The 27,273-nt window shown below is 42.6% G+C and overlaps 1 protein-coding gene and 1 pseudogene across 3 annotated transcripts; both read left to right on the forward strand.

Annotated features, from left to right (window-relative positions):
- The first annotated feature begins 7,153 nt into the window (after window positions 1-7,153).
- On the forward strand, window positions 7,154-15,880 carry LOC136351603 (uncharacterized; annotated as a pseudogene).
- Window positions 15,881-17,003: 1,123 nt separating this feature from the next.
- LOC4345922 (uncharacterized) lies at window positions 17,004-21,821 on the forward strand. 3 transcript variants are annotated; one of them, XM_015793934.3, is made up of 8 exons: window positions 17,004-17,159; window positions 17,350-17,418; window positions 19,133-19,432; window positions 20,158-20,341; window positions 20,450-20,666; window positions 20,948-21,093; window positions 21,164-21,202; window positions 21,450-21,821. In XM_015793934.3, the coding sequence occupies exons 1-8, from the start codon at window positions 17,080-17,082 to the stop codon at window positions 21,462-21,464; spliced, it is 1,050 nt and encodes a 349-aa protein (XP_015649420.1). In that variant the 5' UTR covers window positions 17,004-17,079; the 3' UTR covers window positions 21,465-21,821. The 3 variants fall into 3 exon arrangements, with proteins under 3 accessions (XP_015649420.1, XP_066159447.1, XP_015649418.1); XM_066303350.1 differs by having other exon boundaries at window positions 21,494-21,821; XM_015793932.3 differs by having other exon boundaries at window positions 21,164-21,821.
- Window positions 21,822-27,273: the final 5,452 nt, after the last annotated feature.

A 27,273-nucleotide genomic window follows, 5' to 3' on the forward strand; every position in this document is an offset into this window, starting at 1 on the left:
TTTTTGGGGAGCGCAAGGCGCGACTACTCACTGTTCGTCAACATCTACTTCATCTTCACCAACATGTCGAACACTGGAGACAAGGAGAAGGAGACTCCCGTCAACACCAACGGAGGCAATACTGCCTCAAACTCCAGCGGAGGACCATTCTTGGGGTATAACCTTATTACATTATTTCAATTAGAAGTTTTACTGTTAATGTTCATCGCAATGTCAACATTGTGTCATTATGTGATTGTTGATGCTAATTCAACGTTAAGCATGCTCATGTTGATTACATTCACCACTATCACTGGATCAAATCCTATTGTAAATATCATGTTTATTATCTTGTTATTTTGGATTAAAATATGCCGAATTATGACCAAATTTCCAACAATTCATACTCCATTTGTTCTGAAATACAAGAATTTTTAGAGTTAGACATAGTTATTAAGAAAGTATGTAGAAGTAAATGGTGGAGAGTTGTGATTGGATGAGTAGTGGAGGTAGGTGAGAAAAGTGAATGGTGGAAGGTTGTGATTGGTTGAGTAGTGGAGGTAGGTGGAAAAGGTGAATGGTTGAAGGTTGTGATTGGTTGGGAAGAGAATGTTGGTGTAGAAGTTGTTATATTTTAGAACAAATCGTAAGAGCAAAATTGTTATATTTTGGAACGGAATGATTACTTCCTAAGAAAAAGAACGGGACGTTAAGGCCGAATGGAATTTTTCTAAATATTTAAGATAATATCAAAACTAAAATGGCAATATTATCTAGTTCTCGAGAACAATCACTTTTTCCCTCCATTAATATTTAATGTTTAGAACCTTGATTTGGTCAAACTTTTTAGGCTTCAACCATTAACTTTTAAGACTTCAACCATTAATTTTCATACTAATTAAGTTTATATATAGAATTTATATTACAATATTACTTTTCAAGGTGAATCTATACATACATTTTTTAAAGTAAGTATTTAAGAAATTATTGATGGTTAAAGTTCTAAAAATTAGATAAATATTACCGCAAGCACACTGGTAGAGAAGTGTTATTTAGTCCCGGTTCGTAAACCTTCGTAGCAGTGGCGGATCTAGAATTTAGAATATGGGTGATCCAACCCAAAACTTTTTTTTAAAAAACACAGTAAATCTAATGATACTAGACCAAAAAATGTATCATGATATATTAATAAAGCATCTTATAACCTATAGAATTAGTAATTAAATAAAATTTTGACTTCTTTAGAAGGTAATACGACTATAAAAGTTTAAAGACGATTACCATACTATTTCTTAAGTGTGCTCCCCTACCACAACCGGGGAAGAAGTCAATTTAGAAGCATTTTTCTTTGCTGGGTCTTTTCAAAAAAAGATGTAATATCCAGTGGCGGAGGTAAGTGTAATCAGTTGACCCCACAGGTTTTTACAAAACAGCCCAAAAATTATTGATATTTACATTGCAACATTAGAAAACTTAAACAATTTTACCAGTTTGACCCCACAGGTTTTAACAGCTGGCTCCGCCCCTGGCAATATCTCCATCTTTCTTTATATTTCAACAATTTACAATATAGTACTACAAATTAATATCACAATGCACAAGAGTTAAAAATTTTAAAACTGAAAGTTGAAAAAGGATATACAAGTAGAAAACCTAAAAATCAAATCGTTGGCTTGTTCTTGTTGCCCTGTAACTGTAACTGTGTAGGCATGCAGCACAACGGCAGTACGGCACAACACATGCAGCACAACGCAGACACGCAGTGACATCGGCACCGCTTGCTCTTGAACGCGTGATGCCGCGGCAGCCGGCAGGTTGAGAACAGAGGACTTGAGGTTGCTGACTAGCGTGATGGCGTCGGCGGCCTGCGGCCTGCGGCAAAGCAGCTTCCACCTTCCTGCCTTGCCTTCATTTTCGTTGCGTCGCTCGTTTTCCTCGCGGCGATGGTGCAACACGCACGGCGGCGGACTCGACTTGGCTTGGCGGCTCCGCGAGCGTCCGGCGATGCGATCACGCGACTCGCGAGCAGAGCGCCGGAGCGAACTGGCGAAAAACGAGGAGATGACGAGAAGTAGATCGCGATTCGCGATGAAGAGAGGCGCGCCGCTCGCGCGTCGCATCTCCGCCCTCCGCGTCGCTTCGGTTTCCAATTTTTCATCCACGCCGCGTCCGCGAGATCGATGTTAGTTTTTTTTTTTCCCTATACACGAGGGTGGGTCGCCACCTTTTCCCGGACCCCTACAGATCCGCCTATGCTTTGGGACTACGAATCCGGAGTTCCGGTTCAAATACCACCAACCGGGACTAAAGAAGTCAGCCGGTTTGTTTTTTTTATTACTGTTTCGGTTGATACTTAATATTTAATCCGTAACTATTTTCTCCCAAATCGAGTGGCCCAAATCAAATGGGATGCATATCCCTAAATTAAGTAACATGCCAAATATCACAAACCAAATACATCACATATCACTAATTCTTAAAAAAGAAATTATACATCTTAATCTATACAACGAATCACAAATCACAAAGAAATTATCCATGAATCGCAAATTCTTTTTTAAAACAGGATAAAAGTCCCGGAGTGGGCGCTGCCGGCTGCCGACCAGCACCGCCGCCCTCCTCTCGTGCCCACGGCCGGCGTCGCCGCTGCCGCCTCCCCTCCTCCCCGGCCGCCGCCGCCCGGTCGGCCCGGTCTCATGCGCTTGCTCCGTGAGGAAGGAAAGAGATAAGCTAAAAGTGGAGATAAGGTAGAAGTGAGGAAAGAGATAAGGATTAGAGAGGAGTTTGTGTCTTAGGACGGGAGAAGAGGATAAGGACTAGGGATTATATGCGTTTTGATCTTTAGTCCCGTTTTGGTATTACTAACCGGGACTAATCTTTAGTCCCAGTTGATAATATAAATCGGGACTAAAGATCCGAACTTTAGTCGGACTAAAAATCCCTGAGAGCAACAGCAGTCCCGGTTGGTGGTAGTAATTGAGACTAAAGATCATATAGTCCCGTTCTGCTTATAAATCAGGGCTAAAAACCATATTTAGTCCCGGTTTTTATTATAACCAGGACTATTGTGGTTTTTGACCGACCGAGTAAAGATGGTTTCTTCACCAGTGGCATTAATATTTATGACCCCAGAGAGTATATATTACCTGGTGCTTACAGCTGCTTACAGACAATATTAATTATCAAATCTGAAACTCTTATGGCTGAAAACTAGAATGTTTGATTTCGTTTCTTGCATGTCGTGCGCAGTTACATTGGCACAACATTTCCTGAAGGCTGTTAGAAGCTATAGATGACTGACCTGTGGTCTGTTTTGTAGTTATCTCAGTATCCCATCCTGCAGGAAATCATCAAGAACATGAAACTGATGGAAGCGGGGCAAGAACTTCGTTGGCAAATAGCAATTGAATATGCGATTTTTTACTGACGATGACAAAAGTTGCAAACATATAGATGAATCGGTGGAGTGCAGGAAATAGTACAAACGAGTTTTGCAGTCGGGGACTCTTCTCTTAGAGAAAATATAATTAAGAAGTACCTTTGATAAACACCCAAATCTTAGAAATGAGATCGGCGAGTGCGAAATCCATAAAATGTCATCATACAAGTAATGATTTTGTTCTAGAAATATCATCGCCGTTAGGATTCTGTCCATCCCTCACCGTTAAATAAATTGTTCGTTCTATAACACCGAATGGCATCCCATAGCACTTAACCGAGGGTCGCTAATGGAGCTCTAACTGTGATGGTATGTTTCTAGGACAAAGTCGTTTATATGATGGCATTTCATAGAAATCCTAGTCGGAGATGATATTTCTTGGAATTGAGTACTTATCAATAGCATTTTTTGGATTTTTTTTCTTTTTTAGTTGAGTGCTCCAGCTTCTCTAGAAGTAATGTCCCTAGTGCTTTCTTCTTGAGTCCCCTTCAAAAACTTTAAAAGAGGTTGTGGAGATCTTTTCGAAGAATTAATTGATAAAAATAGGTGCATCGAATAGATGCACCTATTAGGCGTAGTCTCCGACTATGTGTTTAGTTGAGAAAAAACTAAACATATAGTCAACAATAATAATCCTTTTGTTAACCTAGTGGCTTAATAATATGATCTGAGTGATATCCTGACTGCATGGAATGTGATGCACATGGCTCAAAGCCGATTGCTTCTTGAGTATATAATGTGCATAGCTCTAGGCCAACCGCGTCTTAAAACTTGGGTGCATGTAGCTTTAGACCAATCATGTCTTAGAAATATGATATTAACCACGCGTCTTCGGGTGTTTTTCAATTAGCATCTAACTTTATTAAAAAAAAAGGCATCTGAGACGCTTCATGAGCATATTGTTGATACCCTTTGAAAATAATAACTTCGGAGTTAAGTTATAAAGCAATTTTACGGTCCTTAAGAAGTTACCATGAGGTACCAAAAATTTAATGTAAAATTTAATACCTCATAATACCTAAGTACCAAATTTACAATAAAAAAAATAGTACCTACCTCCTCAATGACCATAAAATTGCTCTAAGTTATAACTGTTGGTTATTACTCGAAGAAGTAATGGTCCTGGGTAATATATCATGTAGGTTGCCAAAGCGTAGCCACTTAAAGCCCAGACATGCTTGCCACGCGGAATAATTCCACTGGCCGTCCCTCATCTTCACGTCAAGTTTAACTGACATCCTTAATCTTCAATATAAAAAATCTTTACCCTTTATCTTATCAAAACCGTTTGAGACAGGTCCCATGACAGTATTGAAAGCTGGTTTAGCTGACGTGGCATATTAGTCAGAAAAAAGGAAAATAAAAAAGCGTGATACCAATATGTAAGTGAGAATCTTTAATTCCTGAGCGTGGCGAACAGAACAGCAGCGCCGATCAGTTCATGCAAGAGCGGACGTCCACCGCAAAAACACTTCACCTCGTCCGCGGCCGTGATCAAACATCCCAAATCAAATCTATCAACCGAGCGTGCGTCCCCCACCAACCTCATCCTCCATCATCTCGACCAACACAAGCAAAACAGTTACTCCTCCTGAACTCCGCGGAATTTGATCTGATCCCGGCGGTGGCCATAGATCACCTCATCCCCGGTGGTGTGCTCCTGGGCAGGAGCAGAGGACTAGCTAGTTGTTCATGTAATTTAATCATCACTGATCTTGGCTCTCTCGTCCATTCGTTGCTGGGAGGGAGTTCTTGCAACGAGCAGATATTTCAAGGTTAATTCATCGTATAGCACGGGCGAGCAGGATAGTTCAAGATGCATGAACATTACGCTCTAAAATCGATGAATGGTATTATGAGTATATTATTCATTGTCTCGTTTATGTTACAACTGCGGCGTCCTTCCTTCCTTCCGCTCAAGCATCTACGATTCTGTTGGTGAAGAAGATCTGCCGCGCGGTGCGGCGCCGTGCGGTGGCAGAGGACGACGGCGGCGGACACCACCGGCCTCTGCTCCTCCTCCTCCTTCTGCGCCTCGAGCGCGGCCAGCGGCCAGGATGCCGAGGCCGACCCCGCCCGTGACGCCGCCGTGCAGCAGTGACGTCGCGCGAAGGGCCATCTGGTCAAGGGGGCTGGTCGGCGACGGGAGGCCACCGCGCTGGCCTTCTCCAGTCTCCACCATGGCTGAGACGCCGAGACGCACGCGAGGACGAGGTACTGCGAGGCATTAAAGATCGTCTCACTTACATATGGGCCCCATGTATTTTGTATTTTCTTTTTCTAACTAGAATGCTAGTATTTCAACAAAACCACCTGTCCATACCATTTTGAACGGTTTTGGTAAGTGAGGGGTGAATATTTCTAGAATTCTATTATTACGGTTTAGGGACGATAATCAAACTCGATGTAAAGTTGAGGGATGGTAAATGTACTTATTCCTTGCTGTAGTAATGTTCGTTATTAGACCTCAAACGCGCTAGGTTTTAGGTCCAACACATGTGTTTCGTGTCTCTCCATCTTGGAATAAGTCCACTGTGACTCTCTCATTGTTGCTCTAATCTAATTCATATCCTTTAACTAATTCATATCCTTTAACCATAATATTGGGTATCTCAAAGCTCAACTATTAAAATCGGTGCAGAATGACTTGATGAATTTGAGAGTGGTTTTCGCTGATGTGGCGCATAGTCAGCATGTGGGGGCTATATATCAATGACTCCCCCTCTTCTTTCTCTCTCAATTTTTCTTTCTTCACTCTTCTTTCAGGCTTTCCCACACGGCCACATAGAGATGACAGCTAGAGGTGGAGCTGCGGCGGCGCGGCCTCGCGCGCAGCCCAAGGTGGAGCGACGGCGTGACGTCCCTAACGTGTAGCGGCGGCGCGGCGGCCCAACCTCATGGTGGAGCGACAGCGCAGCCTCGAACGGAGTGGCGGCCCGACGTTGAGGCTGAGCGACGGCATGGCGGCTGGGCGACCCCGACGCGTGCGGCGGCCCAGCCTCATGGTGGAGTGACGGCGCAGCCTTGAGCGGAGCGGCAGCGACCCAGCTTGGAGGCAGAGCGACGACGCGGCCCAAGGCGAAGCGGTGGCGGTCCAACCTGGAGGCGGAGCGCGCGGCGGCTCAGCAGCCCCGACGCGTAGCGGCAGTGCGGCCTCGAGGCAGAACAATCACGACGAGCTGAGCACCAAGAACCACTCCCTCATTAAATCAACGATATGTTCAGCTTATTTATTCATGCATTTGATCGATTGAGTTGTGTTGCGTTTAGATCTCAAATAAAAACAACGAGAATGTAAAGGGCGGCGGCGGCGTTGTCCATGTCCATGTTAACTAAGGATGTGGATTTTCATTCCTAGAGAGTACGTCCCCTCGTTGTTTGCATGTCATCTAAATAGTTATCAAAAAAATTGACAATATAGATTAATACAAAATATATCACTCTACCAACATGCAAAACCATATTTAACTTCTACAAGTTGCAACAAAAATAACAAATTAAACTGAAAATAGTTATCGCACATTTGTAACTATATTTGTTATTTTTGTTACAACTTGTAGAAATTGAATATAAACTTGTATGTTTGTGAAGTGATATATTTCATATTAATCAATGTTGCCATTTTCTTTCATATTTTTTATGACTATTTAGGTGGCATACCAAAAAGGAGGGGATATCCGTGGAGGATGAAATCACTTTCCCTGTTAATTCATCGGCATCCTTTGCGTCTCAGCAATGGCCGTCCACATGCTCCTCCCGCCCGTTGCTAGCCCGCTAGTCGCCGGCGTGCCGGGGCAGGTGGACTTAAAGTCCCTGCACATCTGCGTGGCCATGGTCGACCTCTACACGAGTGGCAATTAGGGCGAATTGCCTCGAGCCTCGGCCTCGATGCACGCTGGTTGTTCCACGAGGGTGCCTGTTAAGATACTACACCGCATTTCCTTCCTCCGCTCCAGTCATTGGAGGGACAGGACACGCACCTTTTGCCGCTGCCCCCTTCTCCACCTCCCGCCCATGCATGTCACCCTCTCCATGCCGTCACCAGATGCCGCCACCGCAGCAGAAAAGAGAAGGGAGACGAAAGGATATAGACATGTGGACCTCACTGGTTGACTCAGCTGATTGGACTAGTCAACGAGCCACGTCAACAAAAACCGCTCTTATAACTGTTGAGGGAGTCAAAAAATACGTTGGTTTTAATACTTGAGGGTTCAAAATATACAGTATTGCGGTTAAAACATACGAATTAGATTGAAGCTATAATTGAGAAAGTCAAAGTGGACTTGTTCCCTGCATCTTCTTCCTCGCCCAAGTTTTCCCCTTCGCACTACTATTTCTCGCTTGAAAAACCGCTCTGCCTCCAAAAGCTAGGTTTCAGCCTCCGCCGCAGATTCGCATCACTCCACTACTCCTATTCACCGCATTCCTCTCCGAACACTAGCTCCTAAGGAATCCTACTCTAATCCTAAGCAAATGGCCTCCTCTGATAAGAAAAGAGCAGAGATTCCATCTAGGAGTGGCAAAGCTGAAAGTCACTTAGGCTCGTCTGATGGAATTGGTGAAGAACGGTGTTCTTTTAGCCAAGGAGATCATCAGTTGGCGTTCCACATGCGGTGAGGATTTCCAACCCTCAACTCCGGCGAAATAGTCGTCTTCGAGTCTTTTCTCTATCAGGGATTTGGCCTTACCTCATCTGATTTCTTTTAGGTTTACTGGATTTTTACAGCATCAAGTTGTATCACTTAAACCTGAATTCAATCCTTCAAATAGTCATCTTCATTCATCTATGTGAATCTTTTCTCGGCATCTTGCCACATTTCAACCTTCTCCACCGGTGATTCTTCCCAAAACTCCAAACCTGTAAGGAAAATCCATGTATAGTCGCGGGTGCTGGTATCCCACTGCACACCGATATAAAGAATAAATATTTCTCCCTTCCTCTGAAAACTTCCAATAAGGGTTGGTTTTTTAGATAATGGAATAGATCATCCTGGCCTTTGCTCAAAAGAGCTACAACCAATTATTACAGTTCAGCACACAACCAAGAGTGTAGTTCAAGAAAATAATGAAAACACCCAACAACTAAAAGACATAACTAAACTAAAAAAACATAACACATTTAAAGAAGTATATTTGTGAATCTCCATCCATAGTTGGTAAAAAGTTGTATAACCGTCGTCTCAAGCTTGCGACATGTTACTTTTATAAGCTCACAATCTTCGTCACACCTTTGTAGTTGAGTCCAGTATCGAAGCCAATATGTTGTCCTGAAGATTACCTGCATATATGACATGGATGGTGATTTATCAAAAACTAAATCATTCCTGCTCAACCATAGAGCCCAATATATTGCAGAGTATGGCGAGTTGTTTTATTGTTCAAACCCCAATCCTTCTCTTCTTGATTTTGTCGAACTTCCCCCCAGTCCATCAATCATCTTGAAACTCCCTTCCCAATGACAAGGAAATATCTGAAGCCGACACACTCATGTCCAAATTTATGGTTATGAATGGGTTGGGACCTTTTTTTTTTTCGGGGAAGAGCTGGGAATTACTATTACTCAATCGACAAGTCCTTACAAACCAGCTGAGAAATAAGATTACATGTGTCGCCTACCCAAAGGAAAGAGAGCATATCAGTGCGAGCTATGTTTGCTAAAGCATGGCTAGCCTGGTTTTGAGATCTGTGGACCTTCCTGATGATGAATTCCCTCTCTCCATCGATCAGCCCTTTAATCTGTCTAACAATGAAAGCAAGGGAAGAACGGTCCGGTTCCTTGGACTGCATCAACTGGGCCGCCGTCAAGCAATCCATCTCCACTTCAATAGGAAGCATCGTCCATTGGATCACCAGGCTGATTCCCTCCACACATGCTAGAAGCTCCGATTCTAATGCATCAGAGCACCTGTTCAGGAACCTGCAAGCAGGGAAAATGACTTCCCCAGCGCAATTCCTTAAAATCAAAACAGCTGGTAGCGCAATACCTGAATGGGTTGGGACTTGGGACTGACCAGTGAATATGTTACTCGGCACTTCATCAAAACAAGGTTGCAACCAATCAAAGACCGAGTACACCCTGCTTAATATGCTGGGGTAGAGGACCCATCTCGTGAAGCCAAGGAATCCTTGGACTTGACACATTTTAAGAATAGAATGCCAGTCACATTGAAATCCCGACCACTAGCAAGAAGCCTGTAAATACATACCATTTGCTCAACCTGGCTCCTAAAGTAATTCTTCTTTTTTACAAGTCATTTATGTCATCATTATAGGGACAAACTTGTAATACTGCATTTCGTATGTTTTCAAGAAAATCATCTGATCGTGTCTCGTCCACCGAATATGAGGCATTAGACTCCCAAAAAATCAACTACTGGTCCAAGAATCGGTGAACATGGTCAAAGGGGAGAAAAAAGAGCAGCAGCTAGCCCGAAGATAGATGATGCTGATCATAAAAGGAAAAGATGGCTGGTAGTTGAAAATGATGAAGATGAGTATATAAGCAGCAAAGCTAGCCACACTGTCACAACTCCTCAGCCGAAATCTAAGGCGCCGAATCCTCCACCTCTTAATCGTCGGGCAAATTTGTGCTTTAGGACTTCTTCTAGGTATTGTTTACACTGTATCCTTCTAAAGTTAACACCCATAATTGAAAACGCCTTCATCTATTACCTCCTGTTTACATGAAACCTTCTGACATTGATTGGATTGGCAAGTCAGGAAAAAATTGAGCATCCCACAACCAGCGGTTAGTCAAGAGATGCAGCTCAACAACATCCGACTGGCAGCCAATCAGGCGAAGAGACTCAAAAGCCTCGAGAACCTCAAAAGGATCAACCGAACGTTCAAGGCCGAGTTTAGTTCCAAATTTTTTCTTCAAACTTTCAACTTTTTCATCACATCAAAACTTTCCTACACACACGAACTTCCAACTTTTCTGTTACATCGTTACAATTTCAACCAAACTTCCAATTTTAGCGTGAACTAAACACACCCCAAATACGGCAGCCCCCGACTTATGAGTTATGACTGTCGGGTCATGAAGTACAGCAACCATTAACTGAAGGCCAGTCGAAAAACGATGAACAAGAGCAGCAGGTTGTAGCAAGCAAACAACCTGAAGGTGAAAATGAGACATCTTCAGCTTAGATCAGTATCAAAACTGAAATAACCCAAACTGCTGCTTGTAATGCTCGGGGGCCAGTACATACGTAGGCCAACTCATTCAGTTGAACCATATCTCTAAATTAATTCACTTGCACATTCGTGCTCGTTTTGTGCAAAATAGCTAACCGGGAATTAAATTGCGCACCAAGCTTGTTAGCCAAGGTGGTACTCACCAAGCTTGTTAGCCAAGGTGGTACTAAAGCTTGCTACAGCTGCTGCCTGCTCCTCGCTGCTGCTGCTTGGGCATTGCTACTAGCTACAGAAGGGATAAGTTCACCGGAGGTTCCTCAACTTAACAGTGAGATTTTTTAAGGTCCTTTAACCACAAAATTAGAAATGTGTACCCCTAAACTCACACAAACCGTTCAAAGGAAGTCTCATGGTAGTATAAGTGGGTGGTTTCGCTGACGTGGCATCCTAGTCAGCCAAAAAAATTTAAAAAGTACGTGGGGCCCATGTGTCAGTTTCACATTTTTTTCTTTTCTTCTCCTCCTTTTCTTCTCTTTTATCTCTTCTCTTTCTCTTCTTCTTCTTCAGTGAATGAGGCCGGTGGCGGAGAGGGCTATGGACGGGCGAGCGCGGCGGTGGGTCCGCGCGGCAGCCAAGTGCGGCCTGTGGGCGAGCACGGTGGCGGGCAGAGCGGACGAGCACGAGTAACCCTTACACCACAACTGCCATGGCGACCCGTGCCACAGCTCGAGTAACCGTTACATGATCCTCTTTGGCATCGTGCAGATCGTCTTCTCGCAGATCCCTGACTTCGACCAGATTTGGTGGTTGTCCATCGTCACCAAGGAGCTCCGCGTGGGGCCCTTCGTGCTCAGAGTTCATCTGCCTCACCACCGTCATCGCCATGCTCCTCCCTTTCTTGGGCAACGTGGTGGGCTGAGTAGGCCGGCGGAGCTCGCCCACCGCCACCACGCTCCTTCTTCGGCCACCTCCGCCATTGTGGCCCCCTCCTCCGCCCGCCGTGCTCGTTCGCTCGCCCGCCGCCGTGCTCGAACGCGGCCACTCTGCCCGCAACCCGCCGCGCTTGACTTCTGCTTTCCCGCCGCCACCCATCTCGGCCCTCATCCCGGCACCGCTTCACCCGTCTCCGTTCTACCCGCAGGCCGTGCTCGTCTGCCGCCGCCCGTCGTCGCTTGGCTGCCGCGCGGACCCGCCGCCACGCTCACTCGCCACCCGCCCATCCAATGGCAGATCCAGAAAGAAATAGCAGTGGTTCTGAGCAAACTAGATAGAGTTACAGTCCCCCTTCCATCTACATATAGTAAAAAAAATTAGTGGGGTTTTTGTGGGGCTCTCATAGTCTTCATGCCAGTAATGGGACTTAAGACCCCGCCGCCCCCATGTTGGATCCGCCCCTGCCATCGCCGCTCCGCCATCTCCGCCGCCGGCCCTCACTCACTGAAGAAGAAGAGAAATAGAAGAGATAAAAGAGAAGAGAAGGATAAGAGAAGAAAAGAAAAAAAAAGATGTGCAACTGACATGTGAGCCCCACATACTTTTTAAATTTTTTTTTGCTGGCTAGGATGCCACGTCAGCGAAACCACCCACATATACTGTCATGGGACCTCCTTTGAACCGTTTGTGTGAATTTAGGGGTATACATTTCTCGTTTTGTGGTTAAGGGACCTTAAAAAAGCTCGCTGTTAAGTTGAGGGATCTCCGGTGAACTTATTCCTTCCAGCACGTGGATGATCGCAATTTCAGCCCATATATGATCCACCTTCGGCCCATAATTTTGCGGAATCCGACCGGTAAGTGCTTTGAGTTTTTCTCCTTGCCAGAGTTCATTTCTCGCCACCGCGCCGCCGCGGCCACATCCCGAAGCGAAGCCCTGTCGGCCTCCGTTGGTTTCACGGCCGCAAGGTGGAGCCGCGGAGGTTGGGAGGAGAGCGAGAGGAGGAAGAACAATCGGCCCGGCTTGTGGTTCCGCTTCCGCCGGGAGTCACCAATCCAATCCCTAATCCCGCGCTTCTTACTCTCCGCCATCTCCATGCTACGTTCAGGCCATCGGCGGCGGCGGCAGCACGATGCCGAAGGAAGTGAAGACTCGTGCCAACCGTATGCCCGTCTCTCTCTCTCGATCAATCGGTTTCGATTTCTATGATTTCCTTCGAGGTATAGAATTTCTTCTCATCGTTGGAGCATGTTCAACTTCAGGTGTCGGGAGGAGGAGGAGGAGGAGGAGCATGGGGGCTGAGACTGCATCTGTAGAAACCCTTGGTCTACACTAGCATCTGCATCCCGACCACTCCGGCCCATTGTATGATCAACGCCACCCATCCCTCTCGCTCCATCATTATGTTTTGTTCCAATTGATTGTCGATGGGGATTTCTATGATTTTTGGGTGGTTGGGAACAGAAGGCTCAAGTATTATGTATTTTAGTTGGGTTCATGTTACAAGTTACGGATAATTTTTTGGCCTGAACCAGTTTTACTTGTTTGTTAATCTGTATGTTACTAAATTGTTACTTGTTCGGCTGTGATATCCATCTCTTTGCAAATTATACTGCTATATCATGCAACGCTTAATCACATTCGTGAGATAACTTACATCTCATGGTGGTGATATGGATTGTGCATCTCCTCATATAAATTGTTCTTCTAATCATTGAGCTTGCTTCTTCCACTCATTGAGCTTGCTTCTTCCACTTCAGGTGTGCAGAGAAGGGGCATGCAGATGCAGCATCTGCACAAACTCTGCTGGAGGTATCGTCCATAATTTTTGATTCCTCATCCTCTTCTCAGCCAAAGGCAGTAGCAGTAGCTCAGGATACCATTGAGTTCTCCGAACCATCAAGGCGCTGCCTTTCCTTGTCTCCTATCTCACGCATTTGGTCCCGGCTGATGTGTCAATGGGGACTCACATTTTACATCAGGGTCGATCTGCAGGATCTGTCCACACATATCCTGATCTGGGTGGGCCATTCCCAAGCTTACAGGAAACTCACAATGCTATCGATCGCCATCTTGAAGGCCGTCGGCATCCAAAACTGTAAAGTTCCTCAACTGTGCTCTAGATTTTTGTAGGTTGATTTCTCCTGTTTTATGCGCACGCCTGCAGTTGATTATATCCTCGTAGTGTTACATAGCCAGTTAGCCACGTGCTTTACCAGTGTAGGCCAAAGAAGATAATCACAAGCTTTACAATATGAAAACGGATAAGGGTGGATTGGCCTTAAGTTTGTTAAGCGTCAACATTGGTTGATAATAAATGCAGCATTTATTGTTTTTTCATATTCCTGTCCTGGTACCAGTATTTGCTTGAATTATTAAAATAGTTCATAGATCCATTAGAGCAAGTTTAATAGTATAGCCCACTACTAACTCCAAATCATCTATAGCCAATGTAATAGCCAATTCATACAATAGTTGCTTAATATACTATTAATACCTGGTCCCACCTGTCATGTGCATTACGTCTTGGAGTCCGTGCTGCAGCTGACTACAGATCTGTAGCCCGCTACTTTTTTCTCTATTCATTTATCTCTTTAAAATATGTTTATAGCTGGTAACCTGCTATTGTACCTACTTTTACTATAGCTGAAAGCTAACAAAGTACATAGTGATGTTATCCCACCATATTGTATGCAGGTATATTTTTATATTAATAGTAATTTGTGCGATTGATTAGCTTATAGCCAGGAACATTAACACAACTCTGTTTCCTCAGGCACTAATAAAAAATTGTGATAGACAAAGGGTCAAAGCAGTGCTGATAGAACACAATTAGTTTGAGATCTGAAAATGGCAGAAGGCATACCTTTTTTTTAATTAAGATTGCATTGGTAACTTGTGAGTATATTAGAGGCAACTTTGGAACTGTTTAACCCTTATTCAACCCTTATTCAACAACCCTCCATCCAAACTAGTTACCCTGATCCTATGTCAGGCTGATAATAATTGAAAGAGTACTGGTAATTGCTTTGTGTTCTCCACTTTTGAGAAAGTACGATCTACTAATCATATATGATGCTCTGGTCCAAACTAGGTGGCTGAAGCAAGATGGTGTTTCTGATATGGATATTATTGTAAGGCAAAGCATTTACTGGCCTGATGGCTCAATCAAGAAGCGTACAAAATCATATGCAACTGAGAAGACCCATAAGAGAATGTGCCAATTGGTTCAAGCTTTAGTGGACAAGTATAATGAGGATCACAATCTTTTTGGGGTTTGTTCTCTCTCTCTCTCGCGCGCGCAAGCCTGCTGTTTCTTATTTGCCTTATCATTGACTATTGCTGATCATGTTCAATTTTTTATTTTTATAGGATCTGGCACATATGCTCCAAGATGTTTTGCACTACCAATCAGTTCGTGACAAATTTATGGGGTACTATCATCTCAATTTCACTACAAAGACTAAAGAAGCAGATGATTTAGATGCTGGCATCGACAATCTATTCTTTGTGGAAATCAGACGTTCGGGAAGAGGAAAACATGAGGAAATGTTGGTCAACTGTTTCTGCATGGTTAATCCTACTGACAATGGTATTATTCTATATCCCCATCTTAATTTTTATTTTTGAACTACAGTATGTGGTTCTCACCAACCTGAACTTAGATATTATTGTAAATGTGTTCTTGGAGAAATGCCCGGGGTCTTCCCGGCTAGCAACGCAAGCTGCGAGCTAGCCGGTCCGGGTTCGAGCCTCACCCCCTCCTTAATTCAAAATCAATCTAGTCCTTCCTAGATTGGTCCCATTTTTTTTAAAAATGTGTTCTTGGCTGTAGTTTATGGTGTGTGCTTTATTTATCTGTTTATTTGCCCCTAATGTATTGTCATCCATTTTTCTTAAGCTTTATATTTGCAATGTCTCGAGTTGGTTCATGCAGATGTGTAAACCTTCAATTTTCTACTATCATGTGTTTGTGCCCTGTTTGGTCACTTGGCAGTTAACTCTCTGCTGCTCTTCTTTTTTTTTTTAAAGATGAAGATAAGATATGCTATGGTTGTGCCAACCAAGGAAGTGTTGATATGAAGCACCCTGACCCTTGCAAATATGATGGTGGTCACTTGGATATGGGTAGGCCATTTGAATGTGTTGAAGAGTGGAGTGACTCTGAAGATGATGCTGAATATGTATGATGATTTTTCTCCTGGCAAACTTAACCTTTTTTTTCTTGATTCAGTGTTAATTACATGCGTCTCCTCCTCTCCTGCAGGTGAAAACTAAGGAGGCTAAGATAAGGCATATGTACGAGGTAATTGTCATATTTTGGGCGGTATGGTACCATCATGTTGGTTAACTGATTTTTGTGTATTTTGCGTTCTCTCTAGGGCCTTTGATGATCCAGGTGTTGTGGAGGAACTATCCACCGACTGAGGATAGCGCTAGAGTGGAAGTCTAAAGAGGGCGTCAGAGTGAAACAGACAATCCCTCGCACCTTTTTGTGGCTTAAGATTGTACATTTCGCCATCAACAAATCTTTCAATATATGTTGACATACCTAGGTTGGTTTCAAGAGAGACTGAAAGATGAGCAGAAGTAGAACACAGGCACACAGTTACTATTGTGCCGGATTCTGCTCCGGATAGTAGTAGTAGATCCACGTTGTATGTATGATCCACCGTGGCGTGGCTTTGAAGAAAGGTAGTTTTTAATTCGTCTCAAACATCCTGACCTTTTTCTCTAATGGAAGATTTGAAGAAAGAGTGTATATGTGTGCATTGCTAGCTAAACTTCTCGCGATAAGCCGATCACAGCTACATCATCAAATGATTAACTAGTGTTATGCCCGTACATTGTAGTAGGATCTAAAAGAATACATAACAATAGTTTTATATGGCTTAGTTTTTTTATTTGGTTTTATCATCAGTCGGTTAATTTGAGGAGATGCGGTAGTTTTTTTGGTACTGCGTGCGGTGGGGTAGGAGTAGGAGGTTTCTTTGTTTTTTAGAAACACAGATATTCCTTCTTATTTTTCTGGCCCCAAACCAGTGTTTAACAATTGCTTTCGGGGCTGTTTAGATTGATTGTAGCCAAAATAAATTTTACTAAATTTTGCCAATGCTAAAATTTTGGCAAGTTGACAATATTATCAAAATTTTAGCAGGAATTTTTATATATTTACTAAAGTTTAGTGATAAACTAAATATAGACACTTTTTTAACATCTTTACCAAAAATAGTATGGTTGAAAATGACATCAATTTGAGAACATCCTCTTCGTTTTGTTTGCTTTGTTTGCTCTTCATCTAACGTAAAGGATTCTGACGGACAGCAAGCACGCCGGCTAAAAGTGACGGACAGCAAAGCCGGTGGCGCGCGAGCGCCATTGCCACGAATACGCGGCCCATAGAGAATTTGGCCCAGAACGTTATTGGAGGCCCGTATGGTTTGGGCCGTAAGGTGATATGACGCCTCTGGGACGACGAGGAGAGATATCGCGCTAAGCCGTCTCCGTCTTCCCATTCCCGTCCCTCTCCCTCTTCCAGGATCGATCCAAACCCTAGAAATCGCCACGTTTCATCCACCCCGCCAACCCCATGCCACCGGTTCGCACGTACGGCCGGCGCCAGCGCCGGCGCCGCGGCAGCCGTCTCAGTCCTACTCGCTCGTGCGCACCGTATGTCGTCCGCCTCTCTCGATTATTTGCTTTCTGTTTGGTTCGGAACGATCCAGTCGAATCCGAATCGTTTTGTTTATCTGTTGCTTGGATTGGATTGAAGTTACGTATATAGACCATCCCATCCTGATTTTGTTTTCTTTGGTGACAATTTCTTCACTCATCTTCGCTTGAAATTGTTACACTTCAGATCATGTCAGGAGGAGGAGGAGGACCATGTGGTTGAGACTGCATCTGCACAAACGCATGCCGATCCGCCGTATGACCACCGCAGTCCCTCTCCCTTATCATTCTTTTTGTGTTGCTGATCTAGTCCAAGGGTATACTTAGGTCTTTTTCTGTTGCTGTCTTGCTGATCTAGTCGAAGGTTATACATAGGCCAAATGGTTATGAAGGGTTGGATTCTTGGATGGTTAGGGAGAGAGGGCTCTCGTATTGATCCCTATGTATTTCAGTCGGATATAGTTACCAGAAGATTTTTGTCCTACACCAATCCCTATGTATTTCAGTCGGATATAGTTACCAGAAGATTTTTGACCTACACCAATTTTTCTGTACAAAGCTAGGAAATTCTTTTTTTTTCTTGTGGGGCTCTATCAATTCAATGTCGAATTATAAATGCTATAGGTTTTTCAGACATTTTATTCCTTAATATACAGTCGTTTTGTGGGGCAATGAATTCCATTGTATATGTGGCCTTTTTCTTTCTGATGCATGAGAGTAGCTTCAGTGGCCGTTTTCGTACAGGAGATTAGTTAATTTATTTTTACTTACACAGCTGTTTTCGTACAGGAGATTAGTTAATTTATTTTTACTTACACAGCTCATGTTCAACATTTGCAGCTGTATCATGCCAATTTGTATTTAACTTGTTGCTTGTGATATCCACCTCTTGCAAGTTATGCTGCTATCATATAATTTAATTTCTTTTTCTATGCTTAGTTGAACTCACTTTTAGGACCCAACTGCATTTTCTACATTCCTAAGCACTGTTTTTCACTAATAATGAATGTTACTCCCTCCGTCCCATTTTACAGGGTGTGATATATTTTTTTATAAGACCAAGAAAACTGGTCGTGAGGAAAACAAATACTCTCTTACCCCTAATTAATCGCAAGCATGCAACAACTTCCCACGGCATGCAGAATTGATTCTGTTGGTAATGCGGATTTGATTTGCGCAACTAATTAGTTCTTCCCATCTTCCCAAAGCATTCAACGGCGCATGCGAAAGGATAATTTCGGGAAAAATCACAATAAAAGATCATGCACCCTCTGTTTTGGGACGACATAGAAAAAAAAATGTGCGCCCTCTAATCTGCGGCGGAGGGAGTACGAGTGACAACTGTTTTCACTAGTTTTTCTAGAATCTGATTATGGTGGTTTGTTGTTTCTCAATCTGATCTAAATCATGGACTTAGCTTCAATTTGTAGGAACTGCTTTTATGAATTTATAGTTATGCATGATTTGCCATGCTACCAAATTGAAATGACACCATTACAGTTAGGCATGCAAAATTTGTTTTGACACTGTAAATTGTGTATTGGGTAAGTGTGATGTTCTACATTTCAGCCCATTAGTAAGTTAATTTGTATAATATTCCCTGGTATCATGTGGATTAGCCACTTATGTAGAGTTCTTCTCAAATATGGTAATAGGCCAGTAAGAATACCAGAGATATGCAACAGAAAAAAACGGTCATTGAATGGACAGCTGGCATCTGTGAGCCTATTTATGTTTTCTGTGCCTGTTAGTATGCTTTCTTGTTGACAAACCTGATTCGTTGGCTTTTAACTGTGCCAAAAAAAAATCCGTTTATGCCTGCAAAATGTATCGCAAAATATTTCCTATTTTAGATAGATAGTTCCTTCAACTTTGTCATCTCACGGTGGTAATATGCCTATGGTTTTTATGTCTCCTAAGATAATAATAAATTCTTCTTCTACTCATTTAGCTTGCTTGTTCCATGTCAGGTATGCAAAGGAGGGGCATGTGCCATCTTCCATCACTGCTACTTCCTCATCCTCTCAGCAAGCAGATGCAGTAGATCAGGACACCGAGGTCTGGCCACCATCTGCAAGCTGCCTTTCCTCATCTCCGGCATCACGCGTTTGGGCTCGACATGTGAAAGATTGGGGACGCATATTTTACATCAGGGTTGATCTTCAGGGATCTTTCCACACATATCCTAATGTGGGTGGGCCATTTCAAAGCTCACAGGAAACTGACAAGGCTATTGATCGCTATCTTGAGGACCATTGGGATCCAAAAATGTAAAGTTCCTCAACTGCTATTTAGATTTTTTATTATTTCATTTCTTTTGTTTGATGTGTATGCTTGCAGCTGATTATATTCAAACAAGGCTACATGGCTGATGGTATAATAGTATAGGTGATGGAACATAATGCAGTTTTAAAAGTATGAATCATGAAAACGACGAATGGCCTTTAGTTAAACTACATATAAGTTGACACATTGATTAGAAGAAGTACAAGCATATGTTAGTTTTTAAAATTCTTGTTTTGAGAGTAATTAAAGTTAATGGAAAATTTTACGACTGTACTTCTGTGGGAGTTGCTGAAATATTGCACAAGTCATTAGCATAGCTGAGAATTATGAAGTGCATATAGATGTTATGGCACCGCTTTGTTTGTAGCTATATTTTTGTTTTAATTGTAATTTATATGATTGGTTAACTTGCCCTCAGCAGTAAAGAAAAAAAAGATTTACAAACAATAGGTTCCAAACGAGCTGGGGATCTAGAATGACAGAAGGGATTTCTTAGAAAAATGCCGTGGGAACAGGCTTGTAAACAGTCATTTCATTCTTTTGTTTCGGTTTTTGTTACCACCGTAATCTATTTTAGAGGGTCACTTGGGTGCTTTTGATGCAAGCTAGGACTGATAACATTGAATGAGTTCTTGGTATTATTTTGTGTTCTCCATTTTTTTTGGAAGTACAATCTACTAATCGTATCGGATGCTCTGATTTAAACTAGGCGCATGGGGCCAGATGATAATGTCTCTACAATGGATAAGGTTATACGGCGATGCCTTTACTGGCCTGATGGCAGAATTAAGAGGCATACAAAATCATCTTCGACTAGGGCAGCCAATAAGAGAATGCACCAATTCATCCAAGCATTAGTCGACAAGTATAATGATGATCACAATCTTTTGGGGGTTTTCTCTCTCTCTCTTATCTCATTCTCTGTCCTTCTGCTTTGGTTGCACTGTCTTATTTATCTTATTATGTAGGATTGCCTATCTGATCCATCCTTTTTATTTTAGGATTTGGCACTTAAACTCAAAGATGTTTTGCACTACCAGCCAATTTGTGAGAACCATATTTGGTACTATCATCTCAATTTCACTGCAAAGACTAAAGAAGCTGATGGTTTAGACTCTACTAGTGACAATCTGTTCTTTGTGGAAGTCAAACGTATGGGAATAGGAAATTATGAAGAAATGTTGGTCAGCTGTTTCTGCATGGTTAATCCTGATAATGGTATAGAGTACTTCTATCCTAATAAAGTACTGTTAAATTACTGTTGGTCTCGCTGCCTTTGCGATATATACTTGTAAATGTTTTTTTGTTCATAATGTAGTACTGTACTATAATTTTACTTTATTTAATTATCTTTTTGTTTCCCCTTGTGCCATTTCATTCATTATCAATATCCATTTCATCGCACATGTGTTATTTATCTTCAATTATTTGATTACTATTGGGTGCGTGTGTCTGGTTGATTACTTGGCAATTAACTGTCCTTTTCTTTTGAAATTAAGGTAAACCATGTAAAGGTTGTACCAACAATGGAACTGTTGACATGAAGCACCCTGACACTGATGAATACTTTGCTGGCCACTTGGATGCATATTTGCCTTTTGGATGTTTTGGAAAGTGGAGCGACTCTAATGACGATGATAAATACGTATGTTGATTTTGTCTGTTGGCAACCTTACCATTATTGTTCTCGAGCATGAGTTTCCCCTCTTTTACAGGTGAAAGCTAGGGAGGCCAAGTTAAGGCATATGTACGAGGTAATGTCATGCTTTTTTTTTTAAGGGAGAGAGGAGAGGGGGGGGGAGATAATGTGATGTTTTTGTGCGGGATGGTACCGTCCACGAATGGAATGTTCATTAACTGTTACTCCCTCCATCCTAAATATAAGGGATTTTGATTGGATGTGATATATCATAGTATAATGAATCTGAATCTGTACATGAAGCATGTCCAGATTTATTGTATTAGGATACGTGACATCTAACCAAAATCCTTTATATTTAGGGACGGAGAGAGTAGTAACTCCTTGTGTATTTGTTGTCTTCAAGGCATTGATTATGATACACTTGTTACGAAGAGAGTATTCACACTCCCTCCGGGTGTGACTATTGTGGAAGACTAAAAATTAAGGGATGGAGGAACTACTCACTCCATTTGGGTGAAACGTCGCAACACGTGCAGAATGTCGGTATCTATGAAACACAATGTCGATCGGTATCTAAAATATGATACGTCTGCTATGTATATATCTCTAATGTCCTTGGTTTGCATGGGTTATATCCGTTGGCGTGCAGCTCACTGTGATGAGATTTGCATGCCTTGCTGAATTTGGATGTTTGGAGATAATTAATTTCTGTGGACTGAATGCCTGCACTACACCTGTTTGCGCATGATCACCGTAGGCTACTTCATACTGTAATTCCAGCCAATCCAAGTTAGGACCTACTTTGCTTATTTACTTGGGTCATTTGTCTGGTGATAGCACTAAGTAAAACTCGTAGCATACTAACCTTTCATAGCGGACTAAGCGGCGAACGTCAACACACGTTTAACAACTACAATCACTACCGCCTATAATCAGCATGTTCGCTTGCCCGATTGAACGCCAAGTATTAGTCGCCCTACCCTGTTCATGTTTTGCTGCCTCGCAGTACACTCCGAACTTTTCAACTCTCAAACTATGTCTCCACCTATAACATAACAATTTAGTACTGTATGAGATATATTCTAGTACTATGAATTTAGATTAGAATATGTCTCGTCTGGTACTGAGTTACAATATTATGAGACGGAGTATCAATGTCGGTATTAGATTACAATATTATGGGACGAAGAGAGTATCAATGTCGTACCACCAACTTTTCAAGTCCCAAACTAGTTCCACATAAACTCCGATATGGATATATTGATACGACATACCCCAATACGTTTTATTTTTTACAAACATGGATACATGATACGCCTATACATAATATAATGAATAAAATTAGTAATGGGATTCTACATGGAGTGCCTTAAATTCTAAGAAGTGGTAGATAATTGGACCGAGATGTCTTTGCAGCGAGTGCGGCCCACCTTGTTGGACCGGAACTTGATTTCTACCATCGTGCGGCCCATCCTAGTTGGGCCAGAACTTGATCGCAACGAACATGTGGCTCGTCATGCTGGGCCGGAATGTGACGGCACGCGCGTCATTTGCCCGCCAAAATAGGGAAAAAAAAAAAGAGACACAGGACTAATTCATCAGTTGATGCGTTGCATTATTGCATACTTGCATTTGAATTTTGAGGATAAGCTCTTCTTTAGAATGGAGATCTTTTTAAAAAAATATATATTATAGAAATTGAATTAATCCTCCTAAAGTTCCTATAAGATTTCTACATTCAAAGAAGTTTTATGCAGACAACTTATTTTCAGTGTTGCGACCTGAAAACCTGAACGATTGAAGATGCAAAATTCATACTTATTTCTTCTGCGATCACATCTACATCGATCACCAGCAATTAATCCATTGCTGTTTTGACAACACGATGCATATGCTCCCAAATGTAGGTAACCCTTGGTTGAGCCCACACCATTAGCACCACACACATGTCAGTGCTTCCGCTGTTGCCTTTGCCTACCAGTCACGACTCACGAGTGCTGGTACAGCTACAAGCCATGCTTAATTACCTTCCAATTAATTTTTTGTTCTAAACTCTGATATTTTGTTTGTCAGAAACCAATTTTTTCTCCGCATACTGTGATAGCACTAATTTTTAGTATCTGTTCTTCAGAGTTCAGACAAGCACAAACTAACGATAACATCTTTGCATACTGCTCAATGCTCACCAGTCACCTTCTCTCTTCCCATAATTAACGAAAATATCCTGGGATTAAGTACTGGAAGTGTGTGATCAGTGAAATGCTTGTGAGTATCGTTGGATAAATTGGACTGATTCTTCTACTCGTAGCACGTATACTAGCATCGTTGTCGATGTAGGCCAAGGAAAGACAATCGGGCAAAGAAATTGAGACTCTAATTATAGGGTACGTGTGCAGGAGCAGTTATGCATCACTGACCCCAGTGTCATTTTCCTAAGTTTTTATCTGCAACATTGCAGGCTACTAGCTTAGACACCTGTCCTTCATTGTCCAGCCACATGAGCGCCAATCTTGACAAAATAAAACATATCCATCCAAGGAAGCTGATTTAATTTGCTGGAAATGCTAAGTATGGACGGAAGTTTCCTAATAGAATCTATCTTTGATATTCCCTATAGTTAAGTTTATTTTTGTTAGAGCATTTACTGCTTTGTGGTGTGGTAAATAAGGACTATACAATTTACAATGTTGTAATAAGTAATGGCAGCTTACATCATATGATGCAGGCTGGGCTTTTTATTCTATCATAAGACAAAAAAACTAATCTTGCACTTGTTATCCACGGTGCCCAAGTGATGGTGCCCAGTGCTGCACTGCCCTAATAGCATGAACTACGCATAACTATGATAAGCTCAAGTAGCATCTTCCAGTTCTGGGTTCGATTATCCGTTTGAGCGTTTTAGGCTAGATTAAAACGGTCATTTTGTGGCCCTTTTATAAAATCAGGCATGTTAAGAATCGATGAATAATGGGTGAGTCCTCGTGTGGGCAGTGGCGGACCCAGAAAAAATACACTGTGTATGCCCATTCTAGTGATCACTCTACTATATATTTTTTTAAAGAAAATACCTAATTCTGATGGAAGAATTTTGGCGGATTTTGGTTGATTTTTCAAATTTCTATTCAAATGTGGTCCATATTCATGAAAAATCTATAAAAGTCAGAACAATCAATCCCATGTTCTTCTTTTCCCCGCACCGTTTCTCTTCATCTAGTCATTTCCTCTTTCCCTGATTTGATTTATTGACGATTACGAGATCTCCAGACAAACCGTGATCATTGTTATATTCTATTTTCTGAGAGGATTCCATTTTTATGTCCAGTGCCAACCCGGCACACCCCTAGGTCCGCCCCTACGTGTGGGACAGGATCCTTAAAGCACATGTTAAGAACATATATACAGGGAATGAGTTCACATGTAGGTGTAAGGGTCCGTGGCTTTTCTTAATCAGTTTGATTAAAGCTTCTTCCTCTATACTCTTTAAAACTTCTCCCTCTATACCCTTTCAGAAGACCTCAATAATGATGGTGGTGAGTGGTGAATCTGTCACTATCCACTACCACTCACAACTACCATGTGGGTCCCTCAAAAAGTGAGGCAGGTGGACTTTTGTCCTTTCCTCAACCTTAAGTCACCAAATGGCGAAAATTTCTTTTGAAGTGTGGTAAAAATGATAACAAATATGTAATATGCTCTTAAGATTTTACAATGAGAATAACTTTACTTTAATTTTTGAGGCTTTAATGTGGTTCTCTTGTTTAAATTTTGTTGTAACGCACGGGCATTCACATAGTTTTAATAAAACGTTATGGGACGATTTTTTTTCTGCTGGTTAAATTTTTTATGATAAGGTGAACGTCGATGAAATTCAGACAGTTTGTACAAAACTGATCACTCAAAGACTGTGATCAGGAGTTCGAGATAGCGTAACAAGAAATCTTCTTGATACACCTGTAAAAAACCTAAAAACTATCAGAATGAAATTAAATATATGCATAACAAGTCAAAAACTGGAGGTTGGCCCATCGGTCACTGCCATGATAAATTGGTTGCACCTTCTGACCCGTATCTATTACTGCAACTCACCAAGTTGCCCATCTTTTTAACCTATCTCGTATTACGTACTACACATCACTACATCAGCAAGCAGAAGTGACACCAGCTAGGTTGTTTTACCCACTAACTCCCAATCATAGCCTGCCAAAGTTTGCAAAGAAATTATTAGCACATATTTGTTGAATGCTTTAATTTGCTTGGATACTTCTTTAATTCTGTTCAAGGTTGTTGGCTTGCTCGCTCAATTAGATACTACACCACATCTAGAATTGGCTAGACATGTAGCAACTACTTTGCTAATTGTGTGTGCAATGCAATATAGCATTAGGCCATTTGTGGAAGGCTACACATGGTGCTTGATTAATTGGCGTGTGAAAGCAAAAGATTGGTTTTATGATGTTGGTTAAGGATACAATGGGATGCAATCATCCATTTTTTGGATGCATATGCGTTGCAATTGTGACGTTCAATGAATCTTATGGATACCTTTTATTTTCATAGGCCAATTTGACTGGAAATGGGATGGGGATGCGAATTAGTTGAGATCATGATTTACTTTGTTTTTTTTTCTGGATTTTACGAGGGACTATGCGTTGTGCTCGATGTGAGAGGGGTTGGATGGACAACTGTCCTTATTTCCTTATTTAGAGCTGCAAGAAAACGAGGAGTTTGGCATCTAGAACAGGTTAGGGCTCACAATTTCGTTTTGGATTAGAAAAAAAAAATCTGAGCAGAGCATGATGGAAAATTCCAACAATCTTAAGAGAAAATGATTAAATTCGATAAATTTTGTTTGAGAAAAGGATAAAAACCTAGCAGTTTGGGAACTTCGACATTTGGGATTTTGGATGATGAAATTCGATGTGTTTCGAACGAAATTATGAACCATGAAGAGAGATGGTCGCTTAAGGGCTTTCACAGTGCGCTTACCTGTCGTTCAGCCCCAGCATTCCACATAAGAGATTCCACGCCACATCAGCCTATCCTGTTACTAAGTGAGGACCGCGGAGCCAAATTGAGCCACCGGTTCCTCGTCAGAATTGTCAGCTTTCGCAGGGTCAACCCGCACCATCTCGACGCTTGGGAAGGGAGAGGAAGAAAGGAGACGGAGGAAATGAGCTCGTCTCTCCGGCTGGGGAGGGAGCAGGTCGCGCCCGCAGGGCTCGTTACCATCCTTCGCTCGTCTGGACAGCTCGACGACCGCCGGTTTGATCTAGAGGTTGCCGATGACCTGATCTGTTGCATGCGGGAGCCCTCGTCGTCGCGCGCGAAGAGGACAGGACGACCGCCATCGAGCTGTACTCTCTGCCGCCGTTCCGTTGCTCATGTGGCTGCTCGCATCCAGCTCAGTGGACAAGACGCCCCGCCGCCTGAGCTCTTCATCGTTCTTGCTCAATCCAGGCCACCGGAGAGGGGAGAGGGAGAGGCACTGAGGAGGGGAGGGGGAAGGGGCTCGAGGTTGAGGCCTACGTCAATTCGGAGCCCGACAAGCTCGACCCGCAGCCCTGCCCCGACAAGCCGTCGTCGCCACCACAGACGTCAGATCGCGCAAGCTCGGTGGCGTCGTCATCCGCGGCTTTTGGCCCCGACGAGGAGAGGCGCCGTTGTCTGTGGCTTCCCGTTCGCCGCCCTCGCCGCTTGAGCCACCCTGCTGTCGTTCCAGTCGCCACCTCCGCCGATGCCTCGCATCGTTCGCGGTTGAGAACGCATAGAGAGAGAGGGGAGAAGAAAAGTGAGAGGAGAGACACTGGTGGAATCCACTTAAAATAATATGTATTGTGGAACACTGTTCTTGGGTGTTCTCCTGCTTAGGTGGCATGTGAGGCTCCTCAAATTTTCGCATGGCACTTGTATTGCCCTAGTTCTAACACGTGCCATTTTTATTTCTATTTCCATTATTATAGGTATGGTAACAGTAAAGGTCTATAAAATTTGTCCCCTAGACTTCTTCTCTGAATTTAAAATCTGTTTGGGTGATTTTCATTCAAAGTCAACCAAATTTCATTGCACATGGCACAACACAACCTGCCACATTGGTGCAGCCAGAAAGAATCAAAGATTCCAGGAAGTGGGACCCCTGAGGTTGCTTGTTATCTTGGGGTGAGAGAATCCAGGGGGAAAGAGGCG

The sequence above is a fragment of the Oryza sativa genome, chromosome 8 (assembly GCF_034140825.1).
Source record: "Oryza sativa Japonica Group chromosome 8, ASM3414082v1".
Classification (NCBI taxonomy): Eukaryota; Viridiplantae; Streptophyta; class Magnoliopsida; order Poales; family Poaceae; genus Oryza; species Oryza sativa.